Source organism: Lactuca saligna, chromosome 7 (assembly GCF_052625555.1).
Source record: "Lactuca saligna cultivar CGN05327 chromosome 7, ASM5262555v1, whole genome shotgun sequence".
Taxonomy (NCBI): domain Eukaryota; kingdom Viridiplantae; phylum Streptophyta; class Magnoliopsida; order Asterales; family Asteraceae; genus Lactuca; species Lactuca saligna.
In genome coordinates this window covers 56246496-56266193 of record NC_136423.1, presented here as the reverse complement: position 1 = coordinate 56266193, position 19698 = coordinate 56246496, and the positions used below count along the sequence as shown (strand labels likewise).

At 37.3% G+C, this 19698-nt stretch overlaps 1 protein-coding gene across 1 annotated transcript; it reads right to left on the bottom strand.

Annotated features, from left to right (window-relative positions):
* Window positions 1–5596: 5596 nt before the first annotated feature.
* Window positions 5597–6921, bottom strand: LOC145005285 (putative carboxylesterase 18). Its single transcript, XM_078964364.1, has 2 exons — window positions 6249–6921; window positions 5597–6132 (listed from the first exon to the last, which is right to left on the bottom strand). The coding sequence occupies exons 1-2, from the start codon at window positions 6846–6848 to the stop codon at window positions 5701–5703; spliced, it is 1032 nt and encodes a 343-aa protein (XP_078820490.1). The 5' UTR covers window positions 6849–6921; the 3' UTR covers window positions 5597–5700.
* Between the last annotated feature and the right edge of the window lie 12777 nt (window positions 6922–19698).

The following is a 19698-nucleotide window of genomic DNA, read 5'->3' as shown; positions in this document are numbered from 1 at the left end:
CTTAGAAAAATCATAACTTCCTCATACGAAGTCAGATTTTGGCGTTCTTTTTATGTATGTTCTCGGTTTAACATATACTATGAATTTTGTTTAGATTTCTAAGCCTAAAAAGTAATTTATCAAAAATTTACTTTTTACGTTACGCAGAGTCATGCCGATTTTGTTACAAGACTTCGACAGGTTATAACTTTTTCATTATAACTCAAATTTAAGTGTTCTTTATATGTATGGAACCCTTGTGGCGTATATTATAACTTAATTAAGATTACTTATTCTGAATAATCTTTATCAAAAAGTCATTTTTGACACTTATTGTCTCTAAATTGACTAGCCCAAATCTGCAGGCGTTATACATAGTCAGTTTCATCTTACACATAGATATGAAGTATTTAATATAAATTACATGTTATGTATTCATATTATCTGTGTTCTTGATATCCCTACTAGATGAACAAATTATACACGTTTTACTTGATTTAAACTGTATATGTATTTTTATACCTATAAATATATTGGGTAAAGATGGGTAGATGAAAGATGAGAGATAAAAGATGATATAGACGATGAGAGGTGAAAGATGATGAGAAGCCTTGACCCAAGCGATAATCCAATCATCTAGCAGAGTATAGATGACGACCACAGACTATTCTAGATAATCCAGTGGAACGCTAGCAGACTTGCAACCTGTAGTTTTTTTTTGAACTACGTGGTCACCATATGTACTCTAAAAACCCTAACAACTATTAACTTAGTGCCCTATAAGTGAATGTTAGTAGCTATGGATTTAGTGCCCTATAGATGGATATTGGCAGCTATGCACTTAGTGCCTAACAGATGACATCAACAACTATGGACTTAGTGCCTGTTGAATAGATCCTAATAGCGATGGACTTCGTGCATATTTCTTAGGACAATCCTTAGGAATAAATGAATGAAGAATACATGATTCTTAGGGGAGATCATTAAGAATAAAGAAGATAACGGGGATGAAAGTTGGGTTAATTGTTTGATGATTAAACATAATAACAATATTATTGTGGGTTGAAAACCTTATATACTCACCAGGTTTCCTAACCTGACCTACTCTATTTATTTGTATCACAGGTATCGATACAAAGACACATTACACTGAGAGATTAAAGGAGATGTAAATAATTAGTGTAAATGAATGGAAAGTTTGTTTATGCTTATATTTTTGTATTCATGATGACATCCCAACATTTTAATATAAATAAAATACATTTCTTCGGAAATGCTTATCATGTTTTTCTGGGAACAAATTCCGCAATATTACTCTTTAAAATGGATACTCTGATTTTTAAATAAGCATAAATAAAAATTTTAAAATGACCGTGAAATTGGGGATGTCACATACCCCTTGTTTGGTGTTCATGTGATGTTTCTTGAATACCTAACCTATGATGTCGACTAGGCATATGTTTGTTTGCAATACAATCCTTCTTATATCCTCCCCATTAGTTATGTTTGGAATATGCTCATTCATGTAATGTCCCAAAAACCATGGAAACAGTTTTCAATTTTTAAAAGAGAATTAGTAGTCATTTTTATAAAAGTCAACACCACAAAACAATTGTCTCACAATACTTGATCAATCAGAGTATGATCTCATAACATCTCTCAAATCATAAAATTTCCAGGATATTGTGTACAATCATTCCTTTACTTTGCCTCGATTCCAAAAGTACCTGAAATATTTAGATCAACAACTGTAAGCCAAAGCTTAGTGAGTTCCCCAAAATACCCCACACCCACACCGTAATACACATACTATGAATCCACACACAAGGCCTACAACACAAGGCTGGACCGCCACATGGGCATTCAATATAATGTTAAAACACCATCCCATTGGCCTAAAACATAAAGTTGGAGTTCCCTCCTTGGGCCTATAGCTTAAAGCTGGACCACTCGGGTATCTTGGCCGTCAACACACAGCTGTATTGCCTCAACACATCCACAATTTGTAGACATATGCATATAAGTATGTAACGCCCGTGTTTCTAGGATTTCCATTTTTAGCAATGTAATAGTCTAGGTTAACCTTGTAACTCAACTTGAAATAATAAGAATGTATTATTTGTGAATTATTTGAATTATGTGATTTATGTGTGTATTTTCTTAATTTTATAATTTAATAAATTAAGAATAAAATAAGCGTCAAAATTTAAGTGTGAGATAAGCCCAACATCTTTGCATAAAGTTGTAGTGGTCGAAACAAGGATTCCGGGGATATAAGGAATGCCAAAATCCGAGTTATAACGAAGAAGTTATGACCTGTCGAAGTTTCGCGACAGAACCGACACGACGCCGAGTGACGTAAAATATGAATTTAAGATAGAGCGATATTTAGCCTTAGCAATCTAAACAAAAGTCGTAGATTTCTTTAAACCGAGAGCGTGCATAAAAGGAACGCCCAAATCTGACTTCGTATGAGGAAGTTATGATTTTATGAAGTTTCGACTTAGCAGTATACAGCCCGAATACTCGATTTGAGATCGAGCGGTTTTTAGCCGAAACAATCTAAATGAGAATCGAAGATCTTGTTGTTAGTAGCGAAACGATGAAAAGTTAGGCGAGAACGGACGTCAGACGAAGAAGTTATGAATTTATAACGAAGTTTTTCTGTCCCGGCCTTCTAAAAATAAATAATAAAAATAAAAGTCAAAATTAGCCAACGGAGTCTAAATGAAAGTTGTAGAGTATGGTCTGACCTTCGCGTGGATATAAAGAACGTCGAAAACGGAGCTCGTATGCGAAAGTTACGCAATTTAGAAGTTTGACAAGTCAATTACGCCCCGCGTACTCAGTCGGATGCAACTTGTCTGACCAATACTCGAGTGCCACCAGTCGACGCACGCAGTGACGTCAAAGTACGCCCCGCGTAACCCGAGTACGCCCCGCGTACTGAGTACGCCCCGCGTAATTTGAGTACGCCCCACGTAATCCCAGACCCAGCAGCCTATAAATAGAACTCGAATTCAGCCATTTTCTCTTGTTCAAACTCTTCCCTCTCTCTAAGTTTTGCCTCGTTTTGCGTGCCGTTTATACCCTAAAGCCCCGGTAATATTCCCGAGCCGAAACGCTGCCCGCGAGGAGCTCGGTTTTGTGAAGATCTTCCAGATCTACGGAGAAACACCTCTTCTGCAAGCCGTAGTGCTGCCCGATCATCTTTTGATCAAGTGAGTGTGTAGTTATTTTCATTCCAACGCAATATTATGAAGTATTTTCTATAAAATACGTGTTATGTGTATATATTTGGTTGTTATATGTGTGAGTGTATATTCACTCTCTTCTATCTTATAGATATGATGTATTCTCTATGAAATACGTGTTATGTGTGTATGCCTCATCTGTTATGTGGAATATGAATTGCTTAAAGGATGTTATACAGGTTTTTAAACTATGTATAAAAACGTATATTTTTATCTACTATATGTTGGGTAGAACATGGGTAGATAATTGGTGTGTGATAAACAGATGAGAGGCCTCGGTGTTATTGGTGTTATTCTAGTCATTCAGCAGAGTATGGATGACGACCACGGACTATTCTAGACTGTCCTGTGGAACACTAGCAGGCTCATTACCTGTAGGTGTTGTGAACGACGTGTTCACCGGTGTACTCTATCCCCCACATGGTTGCCTTTAGGACACTTATTGTTGAGGAAGCCCCTCTGCAGTGATGTCCGTCCCGATGAAAAATCCTGAAATAGGTTCCTTATAATAGACGTTATTTTTAGGAACGTAAGGTGAGGATAACGGGAATGGGTAATCGGGTTTATTGTTGATTGTTGAAATTAAATATAATTATTGTGGGTTGAAAACCCTATATGCTCACCAGGCTCCCAAGCCTGACCCACTCAGTTGATTTATTTTACAGGAAGTGGCGCAAGAGCTTAAGATGGGCGAACATCAAGTTGTTTTGTTTACAAGTCTGTATATGTATATATTTGTTGAATGACTTGTAATGCTATCGTTTATGCTTTATGATCTGTATCGAAACATGACATCCCGACTTTTGATTATGAAATGAAATTATATTTCTTTATGAAATGTTTTGATAAATATCTATTTGATCATGTTTTGTTTTTGGGAACAAATTCCGCATCTCTTTTAAAATTAAAAGGATTTACTCTGAAAATTATTTTAAAAAGCATAAATGAAATCGGTCTTTTCTGGCCGAGATTTTGGGGATGTCACAAAGTAGGTCGTGGTATAGGTGGCCACGAACCACGGTCGTGCACACCACCGCAGTGGTTCGTGGTGGGTCGTGGTAGTGGCCCTTCGTGCTCTGGAAACGATTACAAACGACCAATGAATCCATTTCTTGCATTAAATCTCGTTTGACCTTTTTTTCCTCCTTCCTAAAGGATATTATTCAATTCCTTCAATAATTACCTATAAATACTACCACTCATCTTCTTATTTTTCATACATTTATTCTTCCTTTAGTCATCATACATTTTTGTTGTTTGATCCTTTAAAAACCATGTCTCCCAAAAATAAGAAATTATCAGAAGAGGAAGAAGAGAAATCACACACACATGTGTGACAGTTTCGGAATAAGACGTTGGTCAAACTTTCAGTTCTTTTTAGAGAAATGTTGAAAGTGTTTTCCATGGTTTAATGGGTTATGCAATTCGAAATGTTGATAAAATATGCTCGAAGTGGTGCGATATGAGGGCCAAATGTTCCGAGTTTAATGGAATTTATAACTTTGTTATAAACAACGTACATGAAACCGATATCGATTCGTTTAATGTGACAATGGTGCAATATGAAAACACAAACCATCAACGTTTTAGACATGTCAAAACTTGATAAAAGTTGAAGAATTCTCCAAAATGGAATAACCTTGCTTAAACACACAAATTAGAAGTTTGGTATTTTTAGCTTTCTAATTCTTAATGTTATTTTTTTAATTAATGTGATTTTTATTTTTAACGTTATTTTTATTTTTTATTTTAATTAATGTAGTTTATAATTAATGTAATTTGATATTTTAAATTAATGAAAATTAGTATTTAAAAAAATTATATGATTTTTTATATATTTTTTATTTAAATTTAATTAAAAAAATGAGATGGAGTGGTATGTTTAATGATAAGTATCTCATGGTTAGTGATATGAAATGTAGTGTTGATGTGACACTCACCACTATAATGGTTAATGGTAGGTATAACGGATGATCTTAATTTAAGGTTTTCTGATTGCATCGGGCTCGAATTATACATGATTGGGTAATATTTTTAAACAAAATTAATGAAAACAACCTAAATTAGTTTGTTTTTTTAAACCGATTTAAATAAATCAGTTTTGTAAACTAGGTAAGTTTTATTAAACGAGGTAGACCGATTTGTTTCTATTTACTTAAATAATGGTCAGGCTAATCAAATCAATTTTACGAAAACAGCATATTGGCTACGTTTTTTTTTCCGATTCCGACTTGAGGGGGCGAGTAACTTTATTGATATGCATGTAGTCGCTAAACCTTAAAAAATAGTCGGCCATTTAGATACGTTGGCAATTGGTGATACGTCCGAATTAAATCGTTTCAACCATTTTATAAACTACCACATTCTCAAAAATCCCAGACTTTTATTTATTTATTTGTAGAATCACTTATAAACCACCGAGCCAAATATTATACAACATGATACGAGTTTGGCACAACTAATTTGTCTACAAAGTAGCAACATTGCTCGATACCTTTTCAATGAAATCTTTCACTTGGCCAAAAAGGTGTTCAGATTCAGCCAATTCCGGAAAGAGATAGAAAGCATGACACATGTTTGGATATTCAAACAAGCACACTTCTTTCCCCGACTCTTTCAGCCACTTATAGTACCTTTTTTGCCAGTCATACAAAGGGTCAAATCCCGCCACCACCACCATGGTCGCCGGAAAATCTACTTTTGATATGTCCACCGCGTTTGGGCCGCTAACGTTGCTGATTGGGTGGTCCCGATTGAACCCTTCTCCTTTCGGCAAAAACACCTTCCAAAACCAATCTGTTCGCCTTTTGGAAACAATCGGTGTTCCGTCGAGTCGGGTCTCGGAATCCGTCCGCTCCTCGCCACCAAAGAATGGTTGAATTGCTACAACTCCGATCACCTTCAAAACATGCAATGCAAGTTGTTCTTATCAATAATTATGATTACAGAAACTGTTAAAGACACTTGTTTTAGCTCTAGTCATTAATGTCAATATACAATGTCAGTACTATATACCTTGAGTCGTCGGAAGTTGAATTCACAGGCTCGTTGAGCAACATGATGAGCTAAGTTTCCACCGGCGCTATCTCCGGCAATAAAGCAGCGCAACATATTCGCATTTTCCGGCAAACATTTAGACCTATTCTCTTCATCATCAAGGAACGTCAGCACATCGAAGCAATCATCATGTTGGGCCGGATACCGATGCTCCGGCGAAAGGCGGTAGTTCACAGACACAACAATGGCCGGTACTTTCCTCGCGAAGCGGCGGCACACCACATCGTACATTTCGACATCAGGGGAGAGGAAAGCGAATCCACCTCCGTGAAAGAACACGATCACCGGGAGATCTTCACCGGCGTGTTGTGTAGGTACGTAGACACGGAACCAGAGGTTACGAGTCTCGTCTACAACCACGTCGTGTGATGCTACGCCGTTGACTGATTTTGAGGTTGGCGGAGTTCGGAAGTCGAGTAAGTACTTAAGAAGACCACGGTTGACAGTGCCGTTTTTCCGGGAACATGCTTCGGTGACGGCGGAGAAAAGGGAAATATGAATGCGTGTTTTCCATGGTAAGGAGAGTGACGGTTGTGGAGGTTTGGTTGTTGCCACCATTGACAAGAAATCAAAGAGAATTTAGTGTGATAAATGTGTACAACCTTTTGAGGAATAGGTGAAAGGTTTTATAATAGATGTATGATGCAAATGAGATGAAAATAAATGATAATAAAGTATATGCCTTCTATTATATATTGCAATTTGCAAACATAAAAACATATGTTGGGTACGTACATAATTTAGAGAGATTATTAATTTAAATAAGTTCAAACAAGGTGGTTTCTACGTACTATTTTACATATTTCAGTTTTGGATCACTGTAGAATCTTTCGTTTTTGTCTACCTTTGCTAAGATGAGAACCTTTAGAACTCTACTTTTGCTTATAATATTATTATAAAATACAACTCTTTTGGTTCGTGAATTGTTTGTAGCATTATATACCGTCGTTTATTGAAAATATTCTCCATGCTCGACAACAACGTATTTTGTTTTTATCTATTCTATATAATTCTGCCTATTGAAAAAAACAAAGACAGGTTAGTTGTTTACAAAAGAAAGAATAAACTAAAAAATTGGTCTATTTGGTCTATGTATTTAACTTCCAGTTATTTGGACCCGTTAACCTAAACATGTGTCCTTCAAGGTATTTTTGTTATTTCATGTCCTGCTTCCTATTACCTTCCTTTTAGTTAATTACATGTCTTTGTAATTATCATCCCTACTACCACCATTCTTTATATATATTAAAAGAGGACTTAACATGTTTCTATTGATCAATTTTTTAAATTTTATTCTCTTTATATATTAAAAGAGGACTTAACATGTTTCTATTGCTTAACTTTTTTTTTTTTTTTTAATTTTTTTTTCATAATGGCAGTCACAATCTGCTATCTTTTTAAATATTTTATCTTCCATTTTTTTTATTATCTTTTCTATCATTTACTTATCTCCTTGGTTGGAGAGCTCATCGTACACATGTTCCTATCAGGATATTGATCGTAATAGCATTAAATTAAACGTGTACATTGTTTTTGCTTTAGTCTTTTAGTCAAATAGTCATAGCAGATATATAAAAGATATATCTCCACTTTAATTGTATTTTCCTCTGTATTTAAACTTATATATCTCTTGTATCTAAAACACGATTGGATACATACCGTTCAATTCAATACATTTGATCTATATGGTATCATCATCATAGTGCTTCTTGTAGGTAACATATTCTTTTGGAGTGGCTTTGGATTTACCAAGCTCTTTGAGCTCCTTCTCAAGTACATATTCTTTGTCCTCAAATCGAAGTGTCATCTTGATTTTACGCATCCAATCGTTCGCTATAGTAAGAGCCATCCATAACGAATTTGCAACAAATGTTGAGTAAAGAGAAGTTGTGTTTGGAGGAGGATGAATCAGAAGTGTTTCCAGGAGTAGACATCTGAAAAGAAAGATAGTTTTAGTTAGATTTCAAGACACCTTAATGTAGTAACCCACAAATACACTATCAAGGTTAGGATCCAACTATGATCATTCACAACTTAGAAATGGGAAGTCGAGATCCAAGTGTAAATTTCATAAAGGTAAGTGAATGACGATTCACTAATTCCACGAAAAGACGAAACAAATGAAGTGAAATTCCTAATTCTTTTGAGATACATTGAAACTATTCAAAGACATGTTTTGATCTCGGATTATGCTCTTCTATTTGTGACCGGGATACCGAGGATCACAAACAAGATGTGAATAACAATGCAAATGTGTTTGGTAACCTCATTGTCCTTATCATTAACTGTTGATGTGCTGGTAAACCACACACACTCCATCAAAATGATAATTATGAGATACCCATTACTACTTTATTAGTGTCTATTAGTGTGTTGGTAAACCACACACGCTCCACTAATGACCAATAAAGCATAATGTGCAATTTCATGGATTAGCATACTTTTGATATTTTTCCTAAAGCAACTAGAGTTGGGATTTTTGTAAAATAATGTTTTAGTAATTTATTAATAACATTATACTTTTAATGAAATGTAATTGTCCTATCAAATCCGTTCTACTAACGACCCCCCACTAATCAAGGAAGCGGTGGGTGAGAGTGGACACCCATTCAACTACCATTTTATAAGTAGTTTCCTTATACCCCCTTTAGAGAATAGCTCCGTGAATAAGGCATACTAGCGATTCGACTGACCATATTCTTATACATATATAATATTTAACTTTTAATTATAATACATATATAAGGTGTGTTTTAAACTTTTCAAAACTTTAAGGTTTATATAAATTTCAAAAAATTAAACTATTCATTTTAAATTTTAAATAAACCATAGAACTAGATTTAATCATTATCTATTAATTAACTTTTAATTAATTTATTAAATCTTGTATGGATTATCTAATCAAATTAAACAATTAATTTAATCCTAATCCTTATCCCTCTAGATTTCGAAAATTAGGGTAAAGGATTATTTCTTTAGTTTTCTCAATTATCCAATTAGGCAATAATTATATAGTAAAGCAATAATTATCCAAAATAAGATAAAACCCTAAAATAAGAAGTAAATTTAGAAATTCAAGGGAGGAGTCTAGGGTTTTCCAAAACCCTAACCCTAATTTCGATTAGGGTTCATGGAGGCTAGGGTTTTTTCGAAAAACCCTTTGAACCAAAAACCCTAAAAAAGAAAACATGGCCTTTTACGATTTAATAGCTATAAACCCTAATTTCCAATTCAAGTATTATAGTTATTCGATTTAAAACAAAAAACATGGCTCTGATACCACTGATAGGTTTTAGTAAAACAAATAAACTAGAATAACAATTCCTAAGTTCACATGCAGCCTACTTTGGATCTATGTTTTAACTATTGAACATATAACTTTGAATTGCAAAGCAAGAACCCTAAGGAGAGAGGCCATTTTTGAAATTAACCAACTAGGGTTTTAGAGTTATATACCTTTTAATTGTTATAGCAACAATTGGTAATCCTTTGATCTTGATCTTCTTGGAAGCCTAGCACCACAATTGTAATGCCTCTAATGGAATTATACCCAAGAGCTAGCAAGAAGGAAACTTGTGAGTAGAGAGGCTAGGGTATGCAAAAATCAGCCTAGGGTTTCTTCAATAGAAGGAGTGCCAATTTTGGGAGCCAAGTGGCTCCTTATATAGTTGAGGGATCTAGGGTTTTGGGAAAACCCTCATGTTCCTTTGCTTGAGGGCCTAAGATTATCTAAAGGCCTTATCCAAGCCCCTTGGACGAAATCATTAGGGTTTCCCCTATAGATTTTGTCCGTCCCCTTCCAAAGAGGTTCTGGAACCTTCCACTCAACGATTAGATAATTACAAACTAATCCCCGCACTTGATTAACCCCAAAATTAATTCTAATTAATTTATGGCTAACTGTTAATTAAACATGATGATTTCTAATTAATATATTAATCTTTTAACATATTAATAAATTATCTATATTAATTTATTAATCTTATAATAAATCAATATCTTTCCTTTCATAATTTCCTTGTCTAGTTGCTTGGTTTGAGGGCAACCTAAAAGGACTGTGTTGCTATCAATTCAAGTACATACCAATTATAGTTATGGGCTTAGACACCTAATCCAACATAATCTCCGTCAATACATCTATTTTTCGACCAGATGAAAACAATCAACACCCGATGGTAACACTAGCACACACAAACTCTCTCAAATCTAAGTTATTCAATGTCGATCTTTCTGTTAGCTCTACTATCGAACCTTGCCTTTTTACACAGACAATTAAGCACAAATGTAGGCAAGATGTGATGCTAGCAGAATATGATGCTCTCATGAAAAATAACACGTGGTCACTTGTTACTTGTCCTACTAATGCCAATGTTGTTGGTTCTAAGTGGATATACAGGGTCAAGAAACGATCAGATGGTACAATTGACTGATACAAAGTGTGACTCATTGCTCAAGGTTTCACTTAAGAAGAAGGAGTTGACTACACTGATACTTTTAGTCCAGTTATTAAACCAACAACAATCAGACTGGTACTTTCGATTGCTCTATCCCAAGGCTGGCAAATTCGACAACTTAACATCAATAACGCTTTTCTTAATGGTGATCTATCTGAAGTGGTGTATATGAAGTAACCCGGGGGCTTTGAAGACCGAAATCACCCTCATCATGTATGTCGGTTGAATATGGCTCTTTATGGCCTTAAACATGCACCAAGAGCTTGGTTTACAAAGCTCAAAAATTACCTAGTCTAACATGGTTTTCGAGCTTGTCAATCTGAGACATCACTATTTATTCATAGTACTCCTTCATCCACACTTTATGTTTTAGTCTATGTGGATGATTTGATTACCACCCTGGTAAAGCGAACGTGGTTGTGGACTCTCTGAGCCACAAGTCAGCTGGATCTTCTACTCCGTTTAGCCCTGTCGAAAATACCCGTTACCCGAATTAACCACCCGATTTTTTCCAGTATCGGGTAAATCGGGTAACGGGTAAATTTTTCCGGGTAATCGGGTTACCCGATTTTTTTTCGGGTAGGGTAAAGAGTACATTTTTTGGGTTTCGGGTATACCCGAATTACCCGAATTACCCAAATTATTTTAAAAAATCCTTTTTTTTTTGTAGAGCTTGTACGATATAGTAGATATTTGATCACGCTTAAACTATATCATTATTGTAAAACATAAATATATTTATTATGACAATACGACACTAACAATATTAAAAGTAATTTTTAAATATCATCACGTTCTTTAAAACTTAACTGTTTTCTTGATTATAGTTTTTATTGCAACTAACAAACTCATTATCTTGACTAAACTTCAGAACATGGCAAAACTTATGGCTACATTTATCTTAAACATTTTAAACTTTTAAATTAAGATCTTTAGGTATTTGTTTTTTTAACATCTTATTAGATTAGATTAAGTTGTTAAAAAATTACTTGATATCTCATGATTTATTGACTAAAAAATCTCAATGTTCAAAGCTTGAGTAACTTCGTTTATATCTCGTTTGTTTATATAAACAATACTAATAAAGCACGACATATTTATTTTATTAAATTTATTTTCAGATGAAATTCAAAAAAAAATTATATATTTCGGGTAATACCCGAATTACCCAAACCCGACCCGATACCCGAATTACCCAAACCCGAATTACCCGAATTTAGTTTGGGTAGGGTAACGGGTAATTTTTCTAACATGAAAAACCCGAATTACCCGAAACCCGAAAAAATTACCCGTTCAACACCCCTAACTCCGTTGACATGTATGAGGATATCAATGGATTCTCCACTTGTGAGCTTGATTAGGGAAGCTCAGGCTGAGGGTATGTGACAGGAGAATTGGAAGCTTAAGAGGATTATGGGTGAGAACACCCGGTTTGTACAGGATAACTGGGGATTTTTTACCCGTTGCGGTCGGGTATGGGTTCCGATGTCTGGTGTGGTCAGATAGATTGTTTTGGAGGAGGCTCAAAAGTCTTGATTCTCTATTTTAACACGGGCCGTGTTCGACCCAAAAAAACCAACTTTTGGCAGTTTTTCCTATCTTTCATATTACGGGTTGAGGGTTATTTGGACATAACAAGAACATACCAGAGCACCATTGGAGGAGGAAATTCGAAGCTTTTTGCAAAGGATTGTCCGTTAACCATTTGGAAACATTAATTCTTGTTTTTGTAAGTTGTAATTACACTTAATTTCATCTTTTAGACTTGTGATCTTGTTCCAGCCATGTGTGGCTAGAACCCTAATTTCTCCAATTTCATGTTTTGATTTCTTGGTAGTGACTTCATTCATATGACATGATATTTGTTCTTAATTTCTATTTAATGAATTTGATTTTGCTTCAATCGAATGTTTGATTCTAATTATGATTCTTATTGGCCATTTGAATTAGGGTTAGGTCATTCAAGTTATCTCTTTTACAAAATCCGTAATTGTTTTGTGAAATTGAACAAGTAACAAGCATTAAATTGATCTCTATTGAATGAATTTAGTGTAAATCTTATTCATACACTTTTACACTCCCGAGCTTATGAGGAGTATTGGGTGTTGTTGGGAACATTCACTTAAAGCTTCATGCAATCTTATAATCTAATCCTAAGAGCTTGTTTAGATTAGGTTAATAAGGTTAGGATTAATCAAAGAGCTTGTTTTGGTTAATTAATATGGTGAATGGGAAGTGTTAGAGCTTATTAGCACTTTCAAGTACCAACTTAGATAGAATTGAACGAATATTGTGTCATCTTGGAGTCACATTGCTAAATTGTCATACATGGGATTGGAGTCCTCACAAATTCTGAACTTAATTCACGCACTTAATTGATTGCTTATGTTTTTAATTATTTGTTTAATCATTACATTCTAAACCCCCCATCTCTTTTTACTATTGGTGACTATAGTACCTTGTGCAAAGAGGTATAGACCAATTGTCCTGTGTCTCTGTGGATCGACCCTGCTTGCCTTGTACTACCTTCTAGTGCAATATAGTGGGATTATTTTGGAGTATATCGTACCCCTTTATTTGTTGGGTTTGACACGCCTAAAAAATTGGCGCCGTTGCCGGGGACACGGTGTTACTAATTGTTTATGCCTAGATCTTTTCGTACAGGTACGCCATTGCCAATTGATTCAGAGATAGAGAAGACTGCAAAGAAGTTAAGGAAGCAAGCCAAGCTTCGTAAGAGGCAACCAGTTTCCGGTACTTCTTCATCAACCAATCCCCCGGTCATCAACATTTGGGAAGACATACCCCTCTCAAGTGTATCCACATCAGAAACAGAAATCCCATCACTCTCACCACAAACAACCTCACCCATAAAAACCACTCCACCCTCTTCACCTATTAATAATATCCTAAACAGTTCACCTTCAAAAACAACAACCAATTCTCAAGCCATGGCACATAACCCCGGAGGGAATCAAGGTCCTCCAAACCTACCACCCGAACAAACTCTTCGTCAATGGTCAAGACAAGAGGTGACTCAACAACCTCTTTGCATCACATACCCAGCCGCCGCTAACTTGGAACTAAAATCCGGGCTTATCCATTTACTCCCAACTTTTAGAGGATTGGAGAACGAAGATCCTCACAAGTTCCTCACCGAGTTCCATGTAGTATGTGTGGGTATGAAACCACACAATGTCACGGAGGACCAAATCAAGCTTAGGGCATTCCCCTTTGCGGTGCAAGACACGGCCAAAGATTGGCTTTATGACCTTCCACCGGGGACGATAACTACTTGGGTAGATCTTGCGAGATTGTTTTTGGACAAATATTTTCCCGAAATGAAAGCTTCAGCCCTACGGCGGGAAAGATTCAAGAAACTTTGTGCTCGTTGTCCAAAGCACGGGATCACTGAGTACCAGCTCCTTCAATATTTCATTGAAGGAATGACTCCAATGGAAAGAAGGCTTCTTAACGCCTCTAGTGGTGGATCTTTGCCCGATAAAACCCGAACTGAGATCCAAAATCTAATCAAGAACATGGCTGAAGATTCCAAACATTCAAGCCATGATGAAGAATGGTACACGGATGCACCCCGAGGTGTAAAAGAAGTACAAACTCCTCAGATTGAAGCTCAATTGTCCAAGCTCACGAAAGTAGTCATGATGTTGGCCAAAGACTGATATGTGCCCACAACTCCAAGAGGAAGATTATGAAGAAGCAAAAGTCATGGGAGGCTATTCGGGGGCAAATCAAAGAGGTTATGAGCAACCAAGAGGTGATCAGTGATGGAACAATAATCAAGGGTGGGGAGGCAATCAACAAGGGAACTATCAGCACAATCAATCGCATCAATATCAACCAAGACCACCATTTCCTCAAAATCAACCACGACCACCATTCCAACCTCAAAATTTCCAACCAAGGCATCCACAACAACCCCCTCCCCAAGCGAGTTCTTCAAATATGTCCCTAGAAGACATAGTAAAAAGCCCTGCCACAAGTACTCAAAGCTTTCAACAAGAAACCAAGGCGAGCATAAGAAGCTTGGAGCAACAAGTATCACAACTTGCTCAGTCCGTGAGTAAGATGGATTCGCAAGGCAAGCTACCCTCTCAAACGGAGAAGAACCCAAAACACAATGCGTGTGCAATTACATTAAGAGGTGGGAAAAGCTATGAAAATCCAAAGATGCCGGAAGAAGAAGAAGAAGAGAAGGAGATTGAGGTGGAAGAAGCTATCAAAGAAGAGGAAAAGAAGAGTAATCCAAAGTCCAAGAAGCTAATAGAATCTGAAGTGAAAGTCACACCAGCTCCATTTCCTTCAAGGCTGGCAAGCACCAAAAGAGAAAGGGAAGATGACGAAATCATGGCCATGTTTCGAAAGGTTGAAATCAATATCCCTCTTCTAGATGCCATTACACAGATTCCTAGATATGCTAAGTTCCTTAAGGAACTTTGCACATCTAAGAAAAAGCTTAAAGGAAATCAAACCGTGAAGGTTGGTGAAAATGTCTCAGCCGTGTTACAAAAGCGGCTACCAAAAAAATGCAAGGATCCGGGTGTTTTCACGGTTCCTTGCAAAATGGGTAACCTTTTTGTACCACGTGCCATGCTTGATCTTGGAGCATCAATTAATGTTTTACATTATTCAAGTTATAAGACAATGGGAATTGGACCTTTATAAAAAACCGGAGTTATCATTCAACTTGCTGATCGGTCTTTGGTACATCCGAAAGGTGTATTGGAGGACGTGTTAGTGCAAGTTAATGAGCTCGTTTTTCCCGCTGATTTTTATGTTTTAGACATGGGTGATGAAAACACCCCACAATCGAGCTCCATCCTTTTGGGGAGACCCTTTATGAGTACCGCAAAAAAAAAAATAGATGTAGCCAATGGTACTTTGTCAATGGAATTCGATGGTGAGGTAATTAACTTTAATATTTTTGAAGCTATGCGTTATCCTAGCGATATTCATTCTTTAAACTTCATAGATGTTATTGATTCATGTACTAATGATTGCTTTGAGATGTCAAGCCAAGATGTGCTAACCACCATCTTGAGCAAACACTTTGATGAGACAGGGATTAAAGAGTTGGCTGACAAGTACACATTGGAAGACGAATTGATCGAAGTAATTGATTCCTTGGAGAAAGCACAACCCATGAGAGTTGAACCACCCCGCATGAAGCTAAAAAGTTCTAATCCGAAACTTCTCCCATCCATAGTACAGCCGCCGACTCTTGAGTTGAAGGCTCTTCCCGACCATCTCAAGTATGTCTATCTTGGAGAGGAAGAGACACTACCGGTGATAATTTCGACTAAGCTGGCACGAGAAGAAGAAAAAGAGTTAGTTGGAATTTTGAAGAAATACAAGGAGGTTATTGGTTGGACTATTGCGGATATAAAAGGGTTGAGCCCATCATTATGCATGCACAAAATACTGATGGAAGAGGACTTCAAGCCAACCCGTGAAGCACAGAGGAGGTTGAATCCACCTATGATGGAGGTGGTCAAAAAGGAGATCATGAAGCTCTTGGATGCAGGTGTAATCTATCCTATTTCTGATAGTAAGTGGGTGAGTCCTGTGCAAGTAGTCCCGAAAAAAGCTGGAGTTACCGTTGTCAAAAACTCCGAAGGGGAATTGGTACCCACCCGTGTGCAAAACGGGTGGAGAGTTTGTATCGATTATAGAAAGCTGAATGCTTCCACCCGCAAAGACCACTTCGCTTTGCCATTCGTTGATCAGATGTTAGAACGATTTGGCCGGGAAATCCCATTACTGCTGCCTTGATGGTTTCTCTGGTTTTCATCAAATTCCGGTTGCCCCAGAAGACCAAGAGAAAACCACATTCACATGTCCCTTCGGCACCTTTGCGTATAGACGCATGCCCTTTGGTTTGTGCAATGCACCCGCAACCTTCCAAAGATGTATGGTGAGCATATTTTCAGAATATGTCGAAAATATCATAGAGGTTTTCATGGACGATTTTACTGTTTATGGAAACTCTTTTAATGAATGTTTGCAAAATCTCACCAAAATCTTACAAAGGTGCATTGATACAAACTTAGTCCTTAATTATGAAAAATGCCATTTTATGGTCGACAAGGGCTTGATACTTGGACATGTGGTGTCCCAGAAAGGTTTAGAAGTTGACAAGGCCAAAACAGATATTATTAAGAGCTTACCATACCCGACAAATGTTCGGGAAGTACGTTCTTTTCTTGGCCATGCAGGTTTTTATCGGCGGTTTATAAAGGATTTTTCCAAGATTACGGTACCGATGTGTCAACTTCTACAAAAGGAGGCTGATTTTGAGTTTGGTGATGAATGCAAAAAGGCATTTGACCTTTTGAAAGATTTGTTGACATCCGCCCCCATTATTCAACCGCCAAATTGGGATCTTCCATTCGAAATCATGTGCGATGCTAGCAATACCGCGGTTGGGGCAGTTTTGGGACAAAAGGTTGACCGAGCACATCATGTCATCTACTATGCATCAAAGACCCTTGATAGGGCACAAGGCAACTACACCACAACAGAGAAAGAGTTGCTTGCTATTGTCTTTGCTTTGGAGAAGTTTCGACAATACCTCCTTGGAACTAAAGTGATCATATATTCGGACCATGCAGCCATAAAGCACTTGCTTACAAAGAAAGACTCAAAGTCGAGGTTAATACGGTGGATGCTGATTTTGCAAGAGTTCGATATTGAGATCAAAGACAAGAGTGGAAAGGAAAATCTGGTTGCGGATCATCTAAGTCGCATCGTATCACCCGAAGATGGTAAACCCATCTGTGACACATTTCCGGATGAGAATCTATTTGCAGCCAAAGAGGCACCATGGTATGTAGATATCGTCAACTACTTGGTCACAAGTCAATTTCCCCCAGATTCATCCCGTTGGCAAAGAGATAAAATCAAAAAAGAAGCCAAACGATACATATGGGATGAACCTTACCTTTGGAAGTACTGTGCGGACCAAGTAATTCGCAGGTGTGTTGAGCAAAAAGAGGTACAATCTATCCTTAATTTTTGTCATTCCTATGCTTATGGTGGTCACTTTGGACCCCAAAGGACAGCTAGGAAAGTTTTAGATAGCGGATTCTTTTGGCCTTCTATTTTCCATGATTCCTATGTACTTTGTGCACATTATGAAAGATGCCAAAAATCCGGGTCCTTAAGCTCTAGAAATCAAATGCCCCTTACCCCTATTCTAGTATGTGAAATTTTTGATGTATGGGGCATTGACTTTATGGGACCATTTCCATCATCTTTTGGTTGCTCTTATATTTTTTTAGCAGTGGACTATGTGTCCAAATGGGTGGAGGCTAAGGCCACCCGTACTAATGATTCAAAAGTTGTGGTTGATTTCCTTAAGGTACAGATTTTCTCACGGTTTGGCACACCAAAGGCGCTCATAAGTGACCGCGGGACCCATTTTTGCAATCGGATGCTAGAAGTTGTTTTGAAGAGATATGGAGTGACACACAAAGTCTCAACGGCTTACCATCCCCAAACCAATGGACAAGCAGAAGTCTCCAACAGACAAATCAAAAGTATCTTGGAGAAAACAGTCAACCCAAACCGCAAAGACTGTAGCTTAAGGCTAGATGATGCCTTATGGGCATACCGTACTACTTTTAAAACTCCCATTGGTATGTCCCCATATCGGCTTGTGTTTGGTAAAGCATGTCATCTCCCAGTTGAGCTTGAGCATAAAGCTTTTTGGGCGGTAAAGAAATTCAACCTGACTGAAGATGAGGTGGGAAATAAAAGGAAACTGGATATCCAAGAGCTAGAAGAGATTCGGAATGATGCATACGAAAGTAGCATGATCTATAAGGAGAAAACAAAAGCATATCATGACAGAGGAATCTCCCGAAAGACCTTTATACAAGGACAAAAGGTGTTGCTTTATCACTCGAGATTCAAGCTAATTTCAGGAAAGTTAAGATCAAGATGGGTCGGTCCTTTCGTAGTCACAAGGGTGTTTGACCATGGTGCAGTGGAAGTCACGAGCAAGCAAACGGGTAAAACATTCAAAGTCAATGGTCACAGGTTGAAGCCGTTTTATGATGGATTTGAGGTGAAGAATGAAGAGGTAGAAGAGTTGGAGAACCCCACATACCAAGAATGAATCACGCCTGGGGGACAAAGTCGAGCCAACGACCTAAAACAAGGGCAGCTAACCGGGAGGCAACCCGGGGGTATTTTCGTCATTTTTCGCTAAAACATTTCATTCTTTGCATTCTTATTTTTTTTAGTGTTCCAAATGTGTTTTGTCATTGTTTTCAAACCAAAAGAACGGACCTTGGGGTGGAAAAGTACTTCATTTCCGAGAGAGGGAAATTTTCAAATTCAAAAAGTGGGGATTAGCATCTAGGGACCAACACGGGTCGTGTCCCATTTTAGCCTTAATGGAACACGGGTCGTGTTAATGAAAAAAAGTCCCAAAATCTTCCAGAGAGCAACACGGGTCGTGTCCCATTTTAGCCTTAATGGAACACGGATCGTGTTAATGAAAAAAAAGTCCCAAAATCTTCCAGAGAGCAACACGGGTCGTGTTCGACTACATCTCAGCATAAACCCCCCAACACGGGGTGTGTCAATTTTGCCTGGGGAGACACGGGTCGTGTTCGCGTAGCAGTTCAGGCCCTTTTTAAAGAAAAAAATCGGGACTTGACCTCATTTATCCCCACTTTCACTTCCTAACAGCCCCTCTCTCCCAACAAAAACCTTAGGTCCGATTTTCATCAAATACCTTTCAATTTCTTCAAGATTTTGACTTTCATCTATAAAAAGGTTTGATTTTCATCATCTACACTTCATCTTCTCCATCTTAAACACCATTTTCTTGCATTTTAATGGTGGATTTGGGGGTTTTGACAAACCCTAGATCCGAAAATTCTCACTTGATTTTGGTGTTTTAGTGTCTCAATCTTGAAAGGGGC